General features: G+C 49.2%; 3 protein-coding genes across 3 annotated transcripts; all 3 read right to left on the bottom strand.

The window, feature by feature from the left end:
• Positions 1 to 84: 84 nt before the first annotated feature.
• On the bottom strand, positions 85 to 2171 carry HO133_005175 (uncharacterized protein; the record flags this gene model as incomplete). The annotated part of the gene is made up of 7 exons (XM_037296087.1): positions 85 to 446; positions 601 to 667; positions 814 to 861; positions 1011 to 1061; positions 1230 to 1435; positions 1582 to 2004; positions 2105 to 2171. 7 exons carry the CDS (start codon positions 2169 to 2171, stop codon positions 85 to 87), a joined length of 1224 nt encoding a protein of 407 aa, XP_037148785.1.
• Positions 2172 to 3447: 1276 nt separating this feature from the next.
• Positions 3448 to 5203, bottom strand: HO133_005174 (uncharacterized protein; the record flags this gene model as incomplete). The annotated part of the gene is made up of 5 exons (XM_037296086.1): positions 3448 to 3645; positions 3703 to 4194; positions 4250 to 4760; positions 4823 to 4923; positions 5078 to 5203. The coding sequence occupies 5 exons, from the start codon at positions 5201 to 5203 to the stop codon at positions 3448 to 3450; spliced, it is 1428 nt and encodes a 475-aa protein (XP_037148784.1).
• A 607-nt stretch (positions 5204 to 5810) lies between these two features.
• On the bottom strand, positions 5811 to 11757 carry HO133_005173 (uncharacterized protein; the record flags this gene model as incomplete). Its single annotated transcript, XM_037296085.1, has 4 exons — positions 5811 to 6108; positions 6163 to 11301; positions 11350 to 11511; positions 11561 to 11757. The coding sequence occupies 4 exons, from the start codon at positions 11755 to 11757 to the stop codon at positions 5811 to 5813; spliced, it is 5796 nt and encodes a 1931-aa protein (XP_037148783.1).
• Positions 11758 to 13594: the final 1837 nt, after the last annotated feature.

Here is a 13594-nt window from a genome sequence, read left to right as displayed (position 1 = left end):
CACGCTGAGCAAATTAGCCCGGGCTGTCTCCCAAGATCCCCCAATACTTCTCCGCTCTGGTCAGAAGTCAGTACGCGAAGCGGCTCATGACATTGCCAAGAACACTGACCCAAAAGTATCCGCCGAATCGGACTTCCATAGATCATTGTACGAATTGTACATGACCAGATTTGAGCCGCCACCAAAAGCCGCTTTCAAGCTGGCAATGGCCGCAGCTTGATTTTCCGGACTCGGTATAGCTTTGTTGTTTGGGTCTCCTTGATGAGGCCACCCTGACTCTGTAACGATGGTCGTCTTCCCTCCTGCAGCTTCTGAAATTTGCTTGACCCAATTTTGTACAAATTGTCCCGCGTCCTCGGGCAAGGTATTGCCGTCGAAGAATGCGTGACAATTGATGGCACAGAAGTCAGAAGCGGTGCAAAGTTCAATGTTGTTTTTCATGGCCACTAGACGATTTCAAGTCAGTATTTCGTCCTCGATATGAAATTCGGACTAGAAAGACTTGATTCTAGACTTTGATAAGAACGTTCTCCTGCGATATCTCGGACGAATCGAAGTGCGGTCCCAAATGAGACGGAGAGCCTCGAAAAGCATGCTTACTCATAGTATCAACTGTAGCAATTGGCCCGTTATAGCCAGCAGCCTTGAGGGCAGCCTTAGCAGTGCCCTGGAATGTGATTTTGGAGTCAGTATTGCTTGTTTGATCGGTGATATCGAGCTTTGAAACATCTTTTGAGAGTAAAACCTCCCAAGACATGTCTCAAGACACAGGATTTGGTCCAAAAAGAGGACATGGACTCCGAGAACACGTACAATGGCGGCAACGACTTGCGATGCAGATGCCTGACCCGTGTTCACCAGCTGTGCAAATTTCGGAGTCAGTATTGCTTATACGAGGTAGGGGATGAAAGACAGATCTTGGGAGTAGAAGGTTCTCTTGCTCCCGAAACATGTCTTGCCACTCAACTTCAATACAAAAATAGGAAGAATCGGCTCCGAAATACACGTACCTCGTTGCCAACACTAATGCTGTTCACGAGCGACCAGTCCCCGTTGACGGCCTGTCGGTCATGCCGGAGTCAGCATTTCTCCACAAAACACATATTGAATTACGAGACAGGTCTTGTAAGCAGTATCGAAGACGAAGCACATGTCTTCAACTCGAAGTATGTCCTGCGACTAAGGAAATTATACATATTAGTCCAAAACAATACGGAAATAACCTATACCGAGGATATAATTTGAACTTCGCTTTGTAAGGAATTGATATCGAAGATGCCGAGAAGAAGTTTGACGCTACTGTGCGTAGCAGCGATTACATTGCTAATTTGATTGCAGTCTGTTCCATACAACCGTACTACCTCATAGCCGCTGATTTTTTGAAAGTCAGCCGCCACTTGTGAAGCGCTTTTGCAGGATTGATCGGCGTTGTATGCTTGATGATTCCGGAGTCAGCATCACTCTTTCGGGAGGAATCTGAGTCGCGAGACATGTCTTAGGAGCGAAGAACTCTTTAGACATGCCTGACAACTCATGAGACAGCATGAATGGGGAAGAATTGCCTCGGAAATTATAACGTACGCGTGTAAGCAACGGCGGAGCTGAACCCTGGACCACCTGAACCAGATTCTTCGGGGCTTGGGTTTTGGCTTGGATTAGGTGAAGGCGCTGGGGCCATTGCTTCCGTGGGTTGAGAGACCGGCGATGGGGCTGGAGCTGGAGTCGACGGCTTTGGCTTGGGAGCTACCAAGGGCGAAGAGGGCGATTTCGAAGGAGGTGCTGGAGGGGTCGAAGGCGATTCTGGGGGAGGAGCTGGAGTGTTAGAAGGCGACTCGGCGGGAGGCGCTGGAGGGTTAGAAGGTGTTGGCGCCGGGGTGTGCGGCACAAGTCCCTTGTACACTGTGGTTGTAGACACGGGTTGATTTGCGTCGTTAACGTACACGATTACGTCTTCAGAATCATAGGTGACATATTCTATGTCAGTGACAACGTCGGTGACAACATCTGAACAGACATCCTGTCGTTTTGCGTGGTGATGTTTTAGATGGTCTGATCATGGCAAGTCAGCACCTTGTCCCGGATGCGGAATTGGCCAATTCCATACCATGAAGTTGCGCCGTAGATAGCCGTAGCAATGCTGCGCAACCGATTATGAGAAGTCCAGCCCTCATGGTGTTCGAACGCTCCTGCTCGCGGAAAACGTGTATCAGGCCTCAAGTGTCCAGGCTTGGGTGGGATGTGCAGACGTTGTCAGCGTTAGCGATGCAGGGACGCATTGAAATAGTCCGGAGTATTAAGTGAATAGGGACAGCCACCGTCTTTGTTCTGTAGCAGAAAGGAACGGGCTTCGGCTTAAAGAGAGATATGTTTTGATAAAATTAGTTCGACGAAAGATTGAGAGGAAGCGCGTCAACGCGACGGTTTGCTTGCCCAGAGAGGCTTGGGTGCAGGGAGGGGTGGTGGATAGTGAGGAGGCAGTCAATGGCCTCAAGGGGTGGCTGGTGTCGACCGTGCTAATCAAAAGAAGGTGGATTGCGTATCGCGCTCACCTCATACGCATGACGAAGTGACGATTCGCAGTTGAATATATCAGACGTGGTAAATAAGTAGGCAAATGATGGAAGGAAAATGAGAAGAAGTGTGAGTAAGGTAAGGTAGGTTACAAAAGGGTCGCAAACCTCCTTCGTCCTTTGCGACTTGCGACATCGTTGGCGCCGCCCCCTCCCCCAACCCGTCCCTCTTTCGCGCTTGTTCCAAATCACGATATGAATACCTAAGTAATGCGAGCATAATTGCAAAGCTTTCCGTATTCTATGCCTGACAATTGGAACTATCAGATGTATCCTTCGTGGCCTTGGGGAGAGCACTCCGCTCTCCTGCAAACGATTTATCTCAATCAATTCCGTCTCCAACTTCCCGACGCGGTATTAAACAAGACGTGCCCTTTCGCATATTAGCGATCCTATCCTACTGAATGATTGATCGCATGAAAGCTCCAAAGTAAATTGGCAAGCCTAGGCCTGTTGGATGGTGACGGGCAGGAAGAAAGGGTGCGTACTGGACAGAGCAGTGATGGTAAAATTCTAAAATTGATAGTCCTGAAAAACGGCGGCACGGCGCGCTTGCGAGCCAATGATGAGATCCAGGAACCAGGCCATCCTGATAGGCTAATAAAGTAAAGTAGGCTGGCTGACTGGCTCACTCGCCAACATCAAAAGGAACCACCTTGGCCTTCAAAGGCCAGGGAAAAGGATTACCTATGTTATTACCAGAATTGCTTTGCAAAGGGCCACAAGAACATCGAATCAAATCACACATGATGATGATACAGTATATAAAATATTAGACATATGATCCAATCGTCTCCGAGAATGCATATTAATAACAAGAAGCCACCAGATGATGACCCCTATTGCCTTTTCTCCCCTTCCTTTCCTTTCCTTCCTTTTATCGCCGTTTATTGACAATTTTAGTGACTGCGTGTCTAATGGTAATCCCAGCCCGCTCAATCTCCTTTTTCGAGAGTCCAGACGTAACGCAGACCTTCAGTGCCGGCTGAAGCTCCCATCCGATGTCCTTGGTCGTTGCATTGATTGCTCGCGGCATACTCTTTAGCCTCGTTATCAGTACCCCGTTTGCCAACGTCTAAGAAGCTGATCAGTAATGCTCTTTGCCCTTTGCGCAATCCTGCATTTGACGTACTTCATCGACAACTTCCTGCAAGAGCTGCTCCTGATCTGCTATCCTCAGTTTCTTGCTGGCAATCAAGTCCGCCTTCAACGTCAGGACTATGATTGGATTCTCAGCAGAGCTTGTACAATGTACCCAATCACTCCTAGGATCCAGCTGCGCCCACATGGTCTTGATGTTCTCCCTGACTGTAGTCAACATCTCCGGGTTCGTCTGCAGCATTGACAAGACTTCGCTTGCAGTGGTAGCAAGCATTGCTGGGAGGGCAGCCGAGAACGTGTACGCAGATGCTGAGATCCGCTGATGCTCCACGATAGCATCTGAGCCTGCGCAGAAGCCGCCACCAGCACATAGTGGTCCCGCCAAAGAGCCAACGATCATGTCAACTTCCGCAGCGTCGACGTTTTGGTGCTCGGTGATGCCTCGACCAGTCCTACCCAAGACGCCGAAAGACCAGGTCTCGTCCAGAATGAGTCGGAACTTGTACTGGCGGCCAAGCTCGATCTGCCACGTCCGGATAAGCAGGGAAACAAGAAGCAAGTATGTAGGACCGACGTACGATCTTGGGCAAGTCAATCATATCTCCTATATTTTCGAAAAGCCCCTCCGTAATAATGAATCGCCGGGTCAGCGGCTTCTTCGCCTGCTCAGTCACAACATTTTCCAGCACTCGCTGCAGGTCATGCATATCATTGTGTTCATACCACCGAATTGTGCTCCGCGATATCTGAATACCCTTTCGAATGGCATAATTGACGGCTCTGTCCGCGACGATGATATCGCCTCGTTTCGAAAATGCTGATATGACGCTCGAGATTGTGGAGAAGGCCTGGGCGTAGACTATGCATGCTGGTGTGCCCAAATGTGCTGCTATATCTGCTTCGGTCTTGATATGTACATCTTGTGTGCCGTAAAATCCTGGAGGGCTGCAAGGACCAACTCCGTAGGTGCGAAGGACTTGAATGGCTTTCTCTTTCAAGGTCTCATTGCTGATGAGATTGTAAAAGTTGTAGGAAGCAAGATTTGTGACCGTACGGCCATTTGAAAGTTTTGATTTCGGACCTGTGGGTCTTGATACCTGTCAGTTCTACCAAAGAATTCATGACTTGTAGATGTCCATGTTGCATTTTACCCAACAATCACAGGCCTCTTTTCATTCTCTGCTTCTTCGAATAAGGTAAGAGGTGCTACAAGAGGTTCCGGGGTCCATTCGTCAATTAGCTCGTCAACCTCCTTTAAAGATGTCAGCAATTGGCCGATGTCGGAATGGAGGACGACGAGCCTCTTCTGACAGCGTCACGAATGATTTCTTCTGCGTTGAGTAGGCAGGCGCAGCGAGGTATCTGATAGCGAATAGGACAAGGAAGAGCTCGACAGCAGACCTCACGGGGTCGTTCTGGTAACTTGACTTGACATATCGTAGGAATATCGCGGAGCCGGGGACTTTATGAAAATGGATGGACGCTTCCATCAAGATATCATTGAGCCAGCTTTGTACGTCTTGCAAGTCCATCGTGCCATGGAGAATGCCAATTGAGGGGGAAGGGGAAGAACTGATGTGGACTTCTATACCTTACTTTACTTGTAGACATCGACCAAGCAATCAAGCTTAGCGCTCAGCCCTACAAGCGTTGGCGTCAGCAAAACAAAGCCTTAAATCTCCCAAGCTAGTGAGGGTCAAGAGTACGAGTAGGTACATATCTGACATAGAATGTGTCGATTTGCATGGGCAGATGCGAAAGCATGGGCTCTAGTTGTGCTAAGCGTCTACCCCATTTATTCATTAAATTACACGAATGGATTCCCTGAAATGCATTGCAATGCTAGCCATTCGAGGCAAAGCACGTCCATTACCAACTAGTAAAGCTAATCTTCCGCTGCCGCAACGTGTAGAAATGCAAGGTTGCTGGAAGAGTACAATCATGTGCAGAGAGCACCAAACGAGTGACATCATCTATCCCATGCGCCCAGGTCCCCCAGCCAGGAGACAGACAACACTCCGATTGATATGCTGTCATTAGTCTGCCGGATACGGAGACAAGCCTCAGGCCGAGTGAAGTATTTGTACAATTTTTTAATGAATCGTCAATCTTGTTGCTTTCAAGCAATTGCCACGGTCATTACGAGGATGACGAAGATGTTGCCGCTGCACTTGCACTCGCACTCGCCGCGGCACCCAGCCCGTTGAGGGCAGAGCCCGTCACTCGGTTACTGGTGTCATTGTTGTTGAGGCCAGTGGGTTGCATGAGTTGCAGGGGAATACTCAGGTTGCCGAGGTACTTCCCAGCGACAATTGGTCCGACGATCAAAGCCATGAATATGATGAACATGAAGAAGTAGAGCATGGCGAAGCGGATGACTCTACGCTTGCGTAGCTTCGATTGCTTTAGTGAGTAGATTGGAGGTCGGATTTGACGACTGGAGAAATATTAACATTTCGCAGCTCCAAATTCGAACTCTGGAAAGACTTACCTTGGTCGAAGCCAGAAAAGCATGACGGAGTGGATTTTGTCGATGTACGGCAATGCAATGACCGGAAGCATTATGAAGAGGAGTAGGTGCCCAAGGATAAAGTCTGCTGCAAAGAGGCCGAGTTCGGTGATCTTGCAGAGAAATTCTCTCCCAGGCTGAGAGAGCGAGTGCCATCCCATATTGTACCATTTCCCAGTCCACCAAGCAATGTTCGAAGAATCGGACTTGAACTCACGAGTAAGAGCAAGGGCAATTATTAGCTTCAGGATGAATCTCTGGAGCGCAACGACTGCAATCATGCCAAGCAGCGCCTTCGCGAATACAAATCCCTCGAGGAAGAACATGACTTCAAAGAAAGCGAGAAGCACGATGACAGCTATACCATGAGCAATGGCAGCGAGGACTGATCCAAACTTTTTGCAGCACATGCTGAGGAGGGGTCCCATGCAGCAAGCCATTCCAAAAAGACCTGCCAAGACTCCAGCGTTTATTGCGATTGGCGCAAACGCAACAGCGGCGACCCGAATCAGGGAATTGGTGGCCGTAGTGTCTTTAACGCCAGTTTGTGCGTTAATGAAAAGGTAAGGAATCAGCGTTGAGCCCACAAGTAGCAATGGACTGATGATTTCACTGAAGAAAATGTTGGTGAAATGAGCACGTGGTGCGTCGCCAGAGAGCTTCGATGATGGTTCTCCGAGTGCTTTTCGCTTGTAACCAGTGAGACGAGTTCGCGATAGGCGGCAAAAGGCAATCCACGAGGATGCATGAGATCTGGAATTGCCGCGAGACAGCCATCTTAGGAAGTCACGGTAGTCAATGAAGAAGTCGTTCCACGAAAACTGGTGAGGGTTGAAGAGGAAGGGACAGACGCAGAAGGCGAGTAAGGACACCCAGAAGTATATCAGCTCAATTCCCCAGATGGTCAAGGTGGCGAATAGCAACATCATTAAGAGTCGCGAACCTAAGTAGATTGAGGGACCAGCGAATCTCGAGTATAGGACGCCGAAGGGAATGCGAGCGGTTGCAAATCCACGGCCGGTTCCTATGTAGCGCGCACCGCCGTAAGAAAGGTCCTGACTGAGGGAGCTGGCGTAGATCTGGCAAACAAACACTTCGAACAGAGGCGAGAAGGATGAGAAGTGTTTGGACAACCGAGTAGCTGCACGCCAAAATCCTCGTTCTGTAAGCTCCTGTACAATGAGAGGTATGAACGAGATGAAAAACACGATGAAAATGGAGACAACGCAGCGGTACACCCAGTCGAGGATGGGAACAAGGTTGGCGCATCCGGTGGGCTTCAAAGGATCAGTGATAGGCTTATTCCTGTCGTACCTGCAAATGATGGTTTCGTGGCGGAGAGCTCCGATGTTAATCAAACAGATCATGAACATCTGAAGCGATGAGATGATGAACAGATTGTTGATGTGGAAACCAGGATGGGCGTAGTAGAACGAGAGGAATCGGTCCAGCGGAAGCTGAGTGCCAAGGTAATAGTACTCCCTGGAGAGCATTTGCTCGCCCATACCAGTACCGATCTTTGTTGTGAAGTTCAAGATGGATCCAAACCCAAGATCACGACCCTTTCCACATTGGTAATATTCACAGTGCTTTATGCGCCCACCCCGAAGCAGAGCATTCATACCAGCGTAAATATCTTCGTTTAGGTGCAGGCCTTTTTGCGCCTTGGAGACACCACCCCGAGTACTCATAAAGATACCATTGAGGAAATCGGGGTGACCGTAATGCAATTTTCCACCAATCTGGGCCAGAGTTCGCGAGAAAAGAGTACCGAAAGTCTGTTCCTTTCCGGCAGCGACATCTCCTAAGATACCAATGTTCTCGGAAAAGATGTATTCACGAGCACCAAGGATAGCAACAGGGGCGACATCGCTAGCTGGCACACCGGGGGAGTATGGGGAGACGTTGTCAGTGGTCATCTCTTCGAACTCAGCAAGCACACTACGGATCTTCAAACATTCTTCGAGATAGTTGTCTTGATTAGCGTCGATCAACTGAATGTATTCTCCGCGATAAAATATTAGTGCATGATTTTGGTTGTCCGATTTGCCGTCTCCCAGGATTGGGTTGCCAGACAGCTGTATCCGAAACTTGGGACGACGCATGCCATTGTCCATGAGCTCAGAGTGGCCGTCAATCAAAGCCGAGTAGAGACGCGGCTCTTCACCTTCATTGACAGGAGGTTCCTCGTCAAGATACGCAATTTGCAGGTCAGGGTAGGCTCTGAGGAGGAACTCCGTGTTCTCGCGCTCTTCCTTGTTGAACTTGGCATATCGCTGCATAGAAACAACGATCTTGAACTTTCGGCGAGCCATGCGCTCCAATTCGCGCTCTAGTTTTTCCGAATTGCCTCCAAACATTTGCACGACCTCGGGATTTTCGACACGGTAAAGTAGTTTGATTGCACGGCTGTAGTTCATGAATCCAGAGATTGTACGGTAAAGCGTTTGAGAGCGCAATGAAGCCCAGATCCGGGTCCGCAGGGTATACTCCGGAGCAGCCGATTTGAAACCGATGCAGTAGAAGGGAAGATCGTCAATCTTGCTCTTAGCAGTATCCTTCTCGGATTTCTCATAGTCTCCGTTGAATTGAGATGTCTCATCAGCTAGAATCTTGGTGTCCTTGACGAAACAGTCCCATTCGTGGGGATGCAACTGCTTGAGGTATTCGAGTAGAGTCACTCTTGAGTAGGGCTCGTCTTCGCGGATAATTTCCCGCAGAGAAAGAAGGATCTTCTCACCGTAGTGGGGAATCAGCACGGTGAAAGTTGGCATGTTATCAACGGGCAACGGCTCCGGGATGGGCGTGGACAGCGATTGGGCAAAGAATGAGATGCGGCGTTCGGCCTCGCTCTGTGTTGGAAAGAATTCCGTCTTGAATGAATGGTCCTCTTGAGACACAAAGAATGTCGGTGCACGTAAGGTCCTCTTGCCTTCCTGTTCCGAAGGCACCTGGTGGTAAAGCAGCTTTTGGACATGATCGATGGCCAGGAGGTGCTCTCGATACATGGAGATCACTATGGCGTTCCAGATCTGAGATATCAGCACCTTAGGCTTGTATTTGATTTCCATGTCGGTCGTTGCAAGGATCTTAGAGTAGACTCGTTTTGGCAGGCGAGAAAAGATGTTTCTCCAAGGAGTCCAGATGGAAACACCTAGGTAAAAAGACCGAGCCACGGAGAATACACAATTGAAGATGATGTACCAAAGATATGTGTCGAGGAAGAACAGACAGATGTCAGTGACAAACATAAGACCGAGCGTGATCCTTGGTTGCTGTTTGCACAGAACGTCGCCAATGATTTTATCACCCACGCATCTGCTGATCTTCATCTCGGACAGAATGCGAATAGGGTCACGGAACGACAATGTCAGGAAGAAGTAGGACTCAGAGAGTTTGGCTGTGAACACCAGAACCCAGAGACCATAAGACATCCACATGTCATTGCCCTTTAGGTGAGGAAAGCTTGCCGTGAAGGTCTGACTCGCCACGTATTGCCGGGAGTTTTTCTTCATGTAGCTACCAAACAGGCCACCAAGTGGCATGAAGGCGAAGAAGACGAACGTTGCAAGGGCGACGAAGAACTGAATAACACCGAGGATATGGGCGATCTTAGTTGAGTCGCTGACGCCGAAGATGTAAACACTGGGCGCGATGTTAATGACGAAGATGCCGATCAGGAAAAACAGACGCTTTGTCAGATGCTGCGCGCCAGCCCATCGACGCGGAACGTACATCCATTCAGCGACGGTAGCAAGGATCATGATCAAAGAAGCAAGTGTACCTCCGAGTGCAACAGCGGACCAATTAGCTGCAGGCTTCGGTGGATTGTTTAGTTGCTGTTGGTAGTGCTTGGTATAAAATGTTGGCGAGTTGTGGGAAGTGTAGAACCAGAAAGCGGTCAGATGGATGACCCAGATGCGATTGAAATTGACGAGTAAGTGGAACCAAGATCTTGTTTCCTTGTAAGTCTTGAAGAACACCTTCTTCCACGTCACCTGGCTGAGCTTGAGATAGCGCTCCCCGGCTGGGAAATCCACGAGTCTGGTCTTGTCTTCCATAACGATCCTTTCAATGCCTTCAGGATACCAGAAAAGTTGGTTGATGTCATCGTAACCGATGACGCTGCTGTGATCTTTCTCCCGTCGGACATACTTGCCATCCAGAATCTCGTACCCTTGATCTCGGCAGTACTGGTACAATGGGGTAATAACAGTATTGAGGTAGGTGAACTCCTCAATTGGTTCCACTCGATTTTGACATTCGGGAGTCGCAAGATAGTCGAGGGCACACTTGTAGATAAAGCACAGACATTCGGGCATAAAGCGGACCTGATTGGCTTCACCCCAGCAAAGCAGATATAAAGCCACTTGCCGGACACGATCGTGCTGTGACATACGGTTCATGCGTGTCTTCCATCGGTACTCTGCAGCCTCCAGACTGTTATCGCCCTCGAGGCTCTCGAGCGTCTGGTCCTCATTCTCAGGTTCCTTCGAGGCTGCTTTCTTCGCTGCCTTCCGTGCTTTGCGAGTCCGTCGGTTAGCCTTGCCAAGTTTCATGTTTGCGAATCCAACTGCATCGTCCAGATCTAGATGTGCCGCAAAGTACCAACGCCGGTAATTGGCATTGTCGCCACCAATGTAGTCGGCGTGGAGAGACAGCAAAGCTTGGTTTGGCGTCATACGAGACGCACGAGAATCAAGTAGAGTCATGAAATGATCATACATGTTCCTCATGCTGTCACGCTGGAAACCGAATTTGGCAGTCAAGTCCATGAATATGTCTTCAACTTCCTCCTTTGAGACAGGGATTTGAGCGTCCGAAGTCCAAGCAGGATATGGCTCGCGAGATCTTTGACCGGCAGGCAGCGCATTGCCGTAGTCCATTCCATAAATAGGAGTTGACGCTCCAGACGAGCGGTTGCCTCCATACGAGATCTGTGATGAGGCAGGTCGATACGTACGCCCTCCGCCTTGACCCTCATTGTAGCTGTTGTAACGCTCATCGCCACGGCCATAGTAGTCCATTTCAGCAGCCCGAGCCATGTCGGACCTCATTGTGAAGTCGCTGAAGGTCTCCGAGTCTTCTTCTGAATCGTGACCACGGCGCTTTGGTTTGGCTCTGCAGATTGTAAGTAGAAATCTCAAAGAAGATAGAAGAAGCACAAACCCATAGCCGCCCTGACCATACTGGGGTTGCTGCCCTGCAGCTGGCGTTCCTTGGTCGTAGTATTGATCGTTGTAGTACTCGTCTTGGTAGCCTTGCTGATGACCTTCGTAGTAGCCGCCGTCCTGTTGGAATTGGTTGGTGGCATCGGCATTGTAGTATCCCCTGTCGCTCGTGAGCAAAAAGTGTGCCAATGTTTGAAGTGCAAACTCACGACTCGTCATAGTAGCCGCCATTCCCATTCCCATTTCCTTGCTGCTGGTGTCCATAGTCTTGCGGCGGCTCGCCATGCTGCGGATATTCCTGCTGGTCGTAATAGCCTTGATTGTGCTCGTCCTGATAATATGAATCTGTGGCTTGATGTTCATGGCCATAGCCATCGTCGTAGTGGTCTTGAGGATGGCCCGACATGATTGAGGATGACCGAAAACTCTGAGAATGTGCCTGCATACCGTTAGACGACGACTAGATTGCAAGACGGGTGGTAGTGAAGACAAAGAGAAGGGATTGGTAAGACAAGGAATGTGGATGCAACCAGAGACCTATGGACGCGGAGAATCTTACCTCAAAAGCTACCCATTGAACACAAGAATGGAATGAGATTATAAAACGGTAGGCTGGTGATGGGTTGATTGAATATGACGATCAATCTGTCGCGTGCAGTTTTGTTTTGCCAACCTGAAACTTGGGTACAAGAAGCGAATGAAAAGTCTGATCCACCCCACAACTATTCTTGATTATTATGGCGACGATGTCAGATTGCTTCTATCGAGTGCTGAAATGATCGAGGATGGATGAGGTTGCTGATTGACTGGTGTGGTGTTGATAACGAACGTGGAGGAAGGACCAGGCAAGTTGTTTGACTGCGCAGTTGCTCCGCGCTACCAAATTTTGCGGTGTGCCTTCCAACAGGTCCAGTGAACGATACTGCTGACCTTTTCTGCCAGTGACAACCCCGAGCGAGCGACAGATATCGCCAGCAGCAATGACAGGCAGATCGATTGAGGTGCGGAAGTAAAGAGAGACGGTGTGAGGGTAGGAGAAGAATAGAAGGGGGCTTGGTAAGAAAAGGGAGAAACAAAGCACGGCGATACCCACCAGGATTTTCCGCTAAGCTCAGGTGGATTATCACACCCTACAGAAGCTGTTGTGATTGGCTGACGCTTGTACTGATGTAATTTGTTGACTTGTGTACCTTACAATATTACATACCCCAAACCTACTGCCTGTACGGAGTAATAGCGCCCACCAGAGCACACACAAAGTACATACTTATTAGTCGGTTCCCACAATGCCAAGGTCCTTCCACGATATTGACTTACTGTTCATGTCGATTCCGACGCACATTAGGGCGACAACTCTTCTCCAACCGAATAGGAAGGCGGAATGTAGAGTTTGCGAGGTCCGGATATACATGGTAATTGATCCCGCCAGTTTCGACGGCCACAAGCTATAAGACATCACAGCTTCCAAGATGCACGGATTCTACGACTAGCTAGAAGAAGCCATTATGATGCCCTCCTTCTCTCCTACCAAGTTTTCTAATCGGTATCTCTCTTTATGTTTGGTGAGCAAATCGAATGAAGAAAATGGTTGGACCGGTTGATAGGGCAGCGAAATCGAAAAGGGGATAAAAATAGTTGTTGGTGGCAAGTCCTTGCTGGGATCATCGCGAAGATCATGGATAAGGGGCACCCACCCCCAGTCTCACGGCCTATCTGCTGCCATGAATAGATTGGAAATTTACAGCCGCTGAATTACAGTACATGTATGGTATCTCGATGATCACGGTTTTCAATACTGCTGACTTGCTCAATCCCGTGAAGGTTTATAGGGGGCTCAGAGAGCTCTTGCTCCGGTTGCCGAGAGAGAGAGAGAGCGATGCTGGCTGCAAGGCCACGTCCGCACCGGCTTGTACGCGATACACGCTGGCTCTTGATATTTATGCCCTAGACTTACCATCCACCGGTCACCGTAGCAGCAGTAAGGTAACTTTACCACTTGGCAACGGTTGCTTGTCCTACCCGTATGAGCTTATGCACGTGACCTGTGTCTATTTTTGGTGGGCATGCCCTTTATTTAGCGTGAAGGCTTGCGTGGCTCGCTCAGGAGGAGGCAAATTGGACCAACCTACCTAGGTAACTCACCAATGACCTACCTACCTTACCTATTTTGACTTAGCTCAAAGACGAATTACGTGCCGTGTTTTAGAGGCTTAGACGCCGACTTCTGCGGCAATGGCATAGGT

This window comes from Letharia lupina, assembly GCF_014066315.1.
Source record: "Letharia lupina isolate WasteWater1 chromosome Unknown contig_20, whole genome shotgun sequence".
Taxonomy (NCBI): Eukaryota; Fungi; Ascomycota; class Lecanoromycetes; order Lecanorales; family Parmeliaceae; genus Letharia; species Letharia lupina.
The sequence above is the reverse complement of the archived record's forward strand: the minus strand, read 5'-3'. Positions and strand labels throughout refer to the sequence as shown.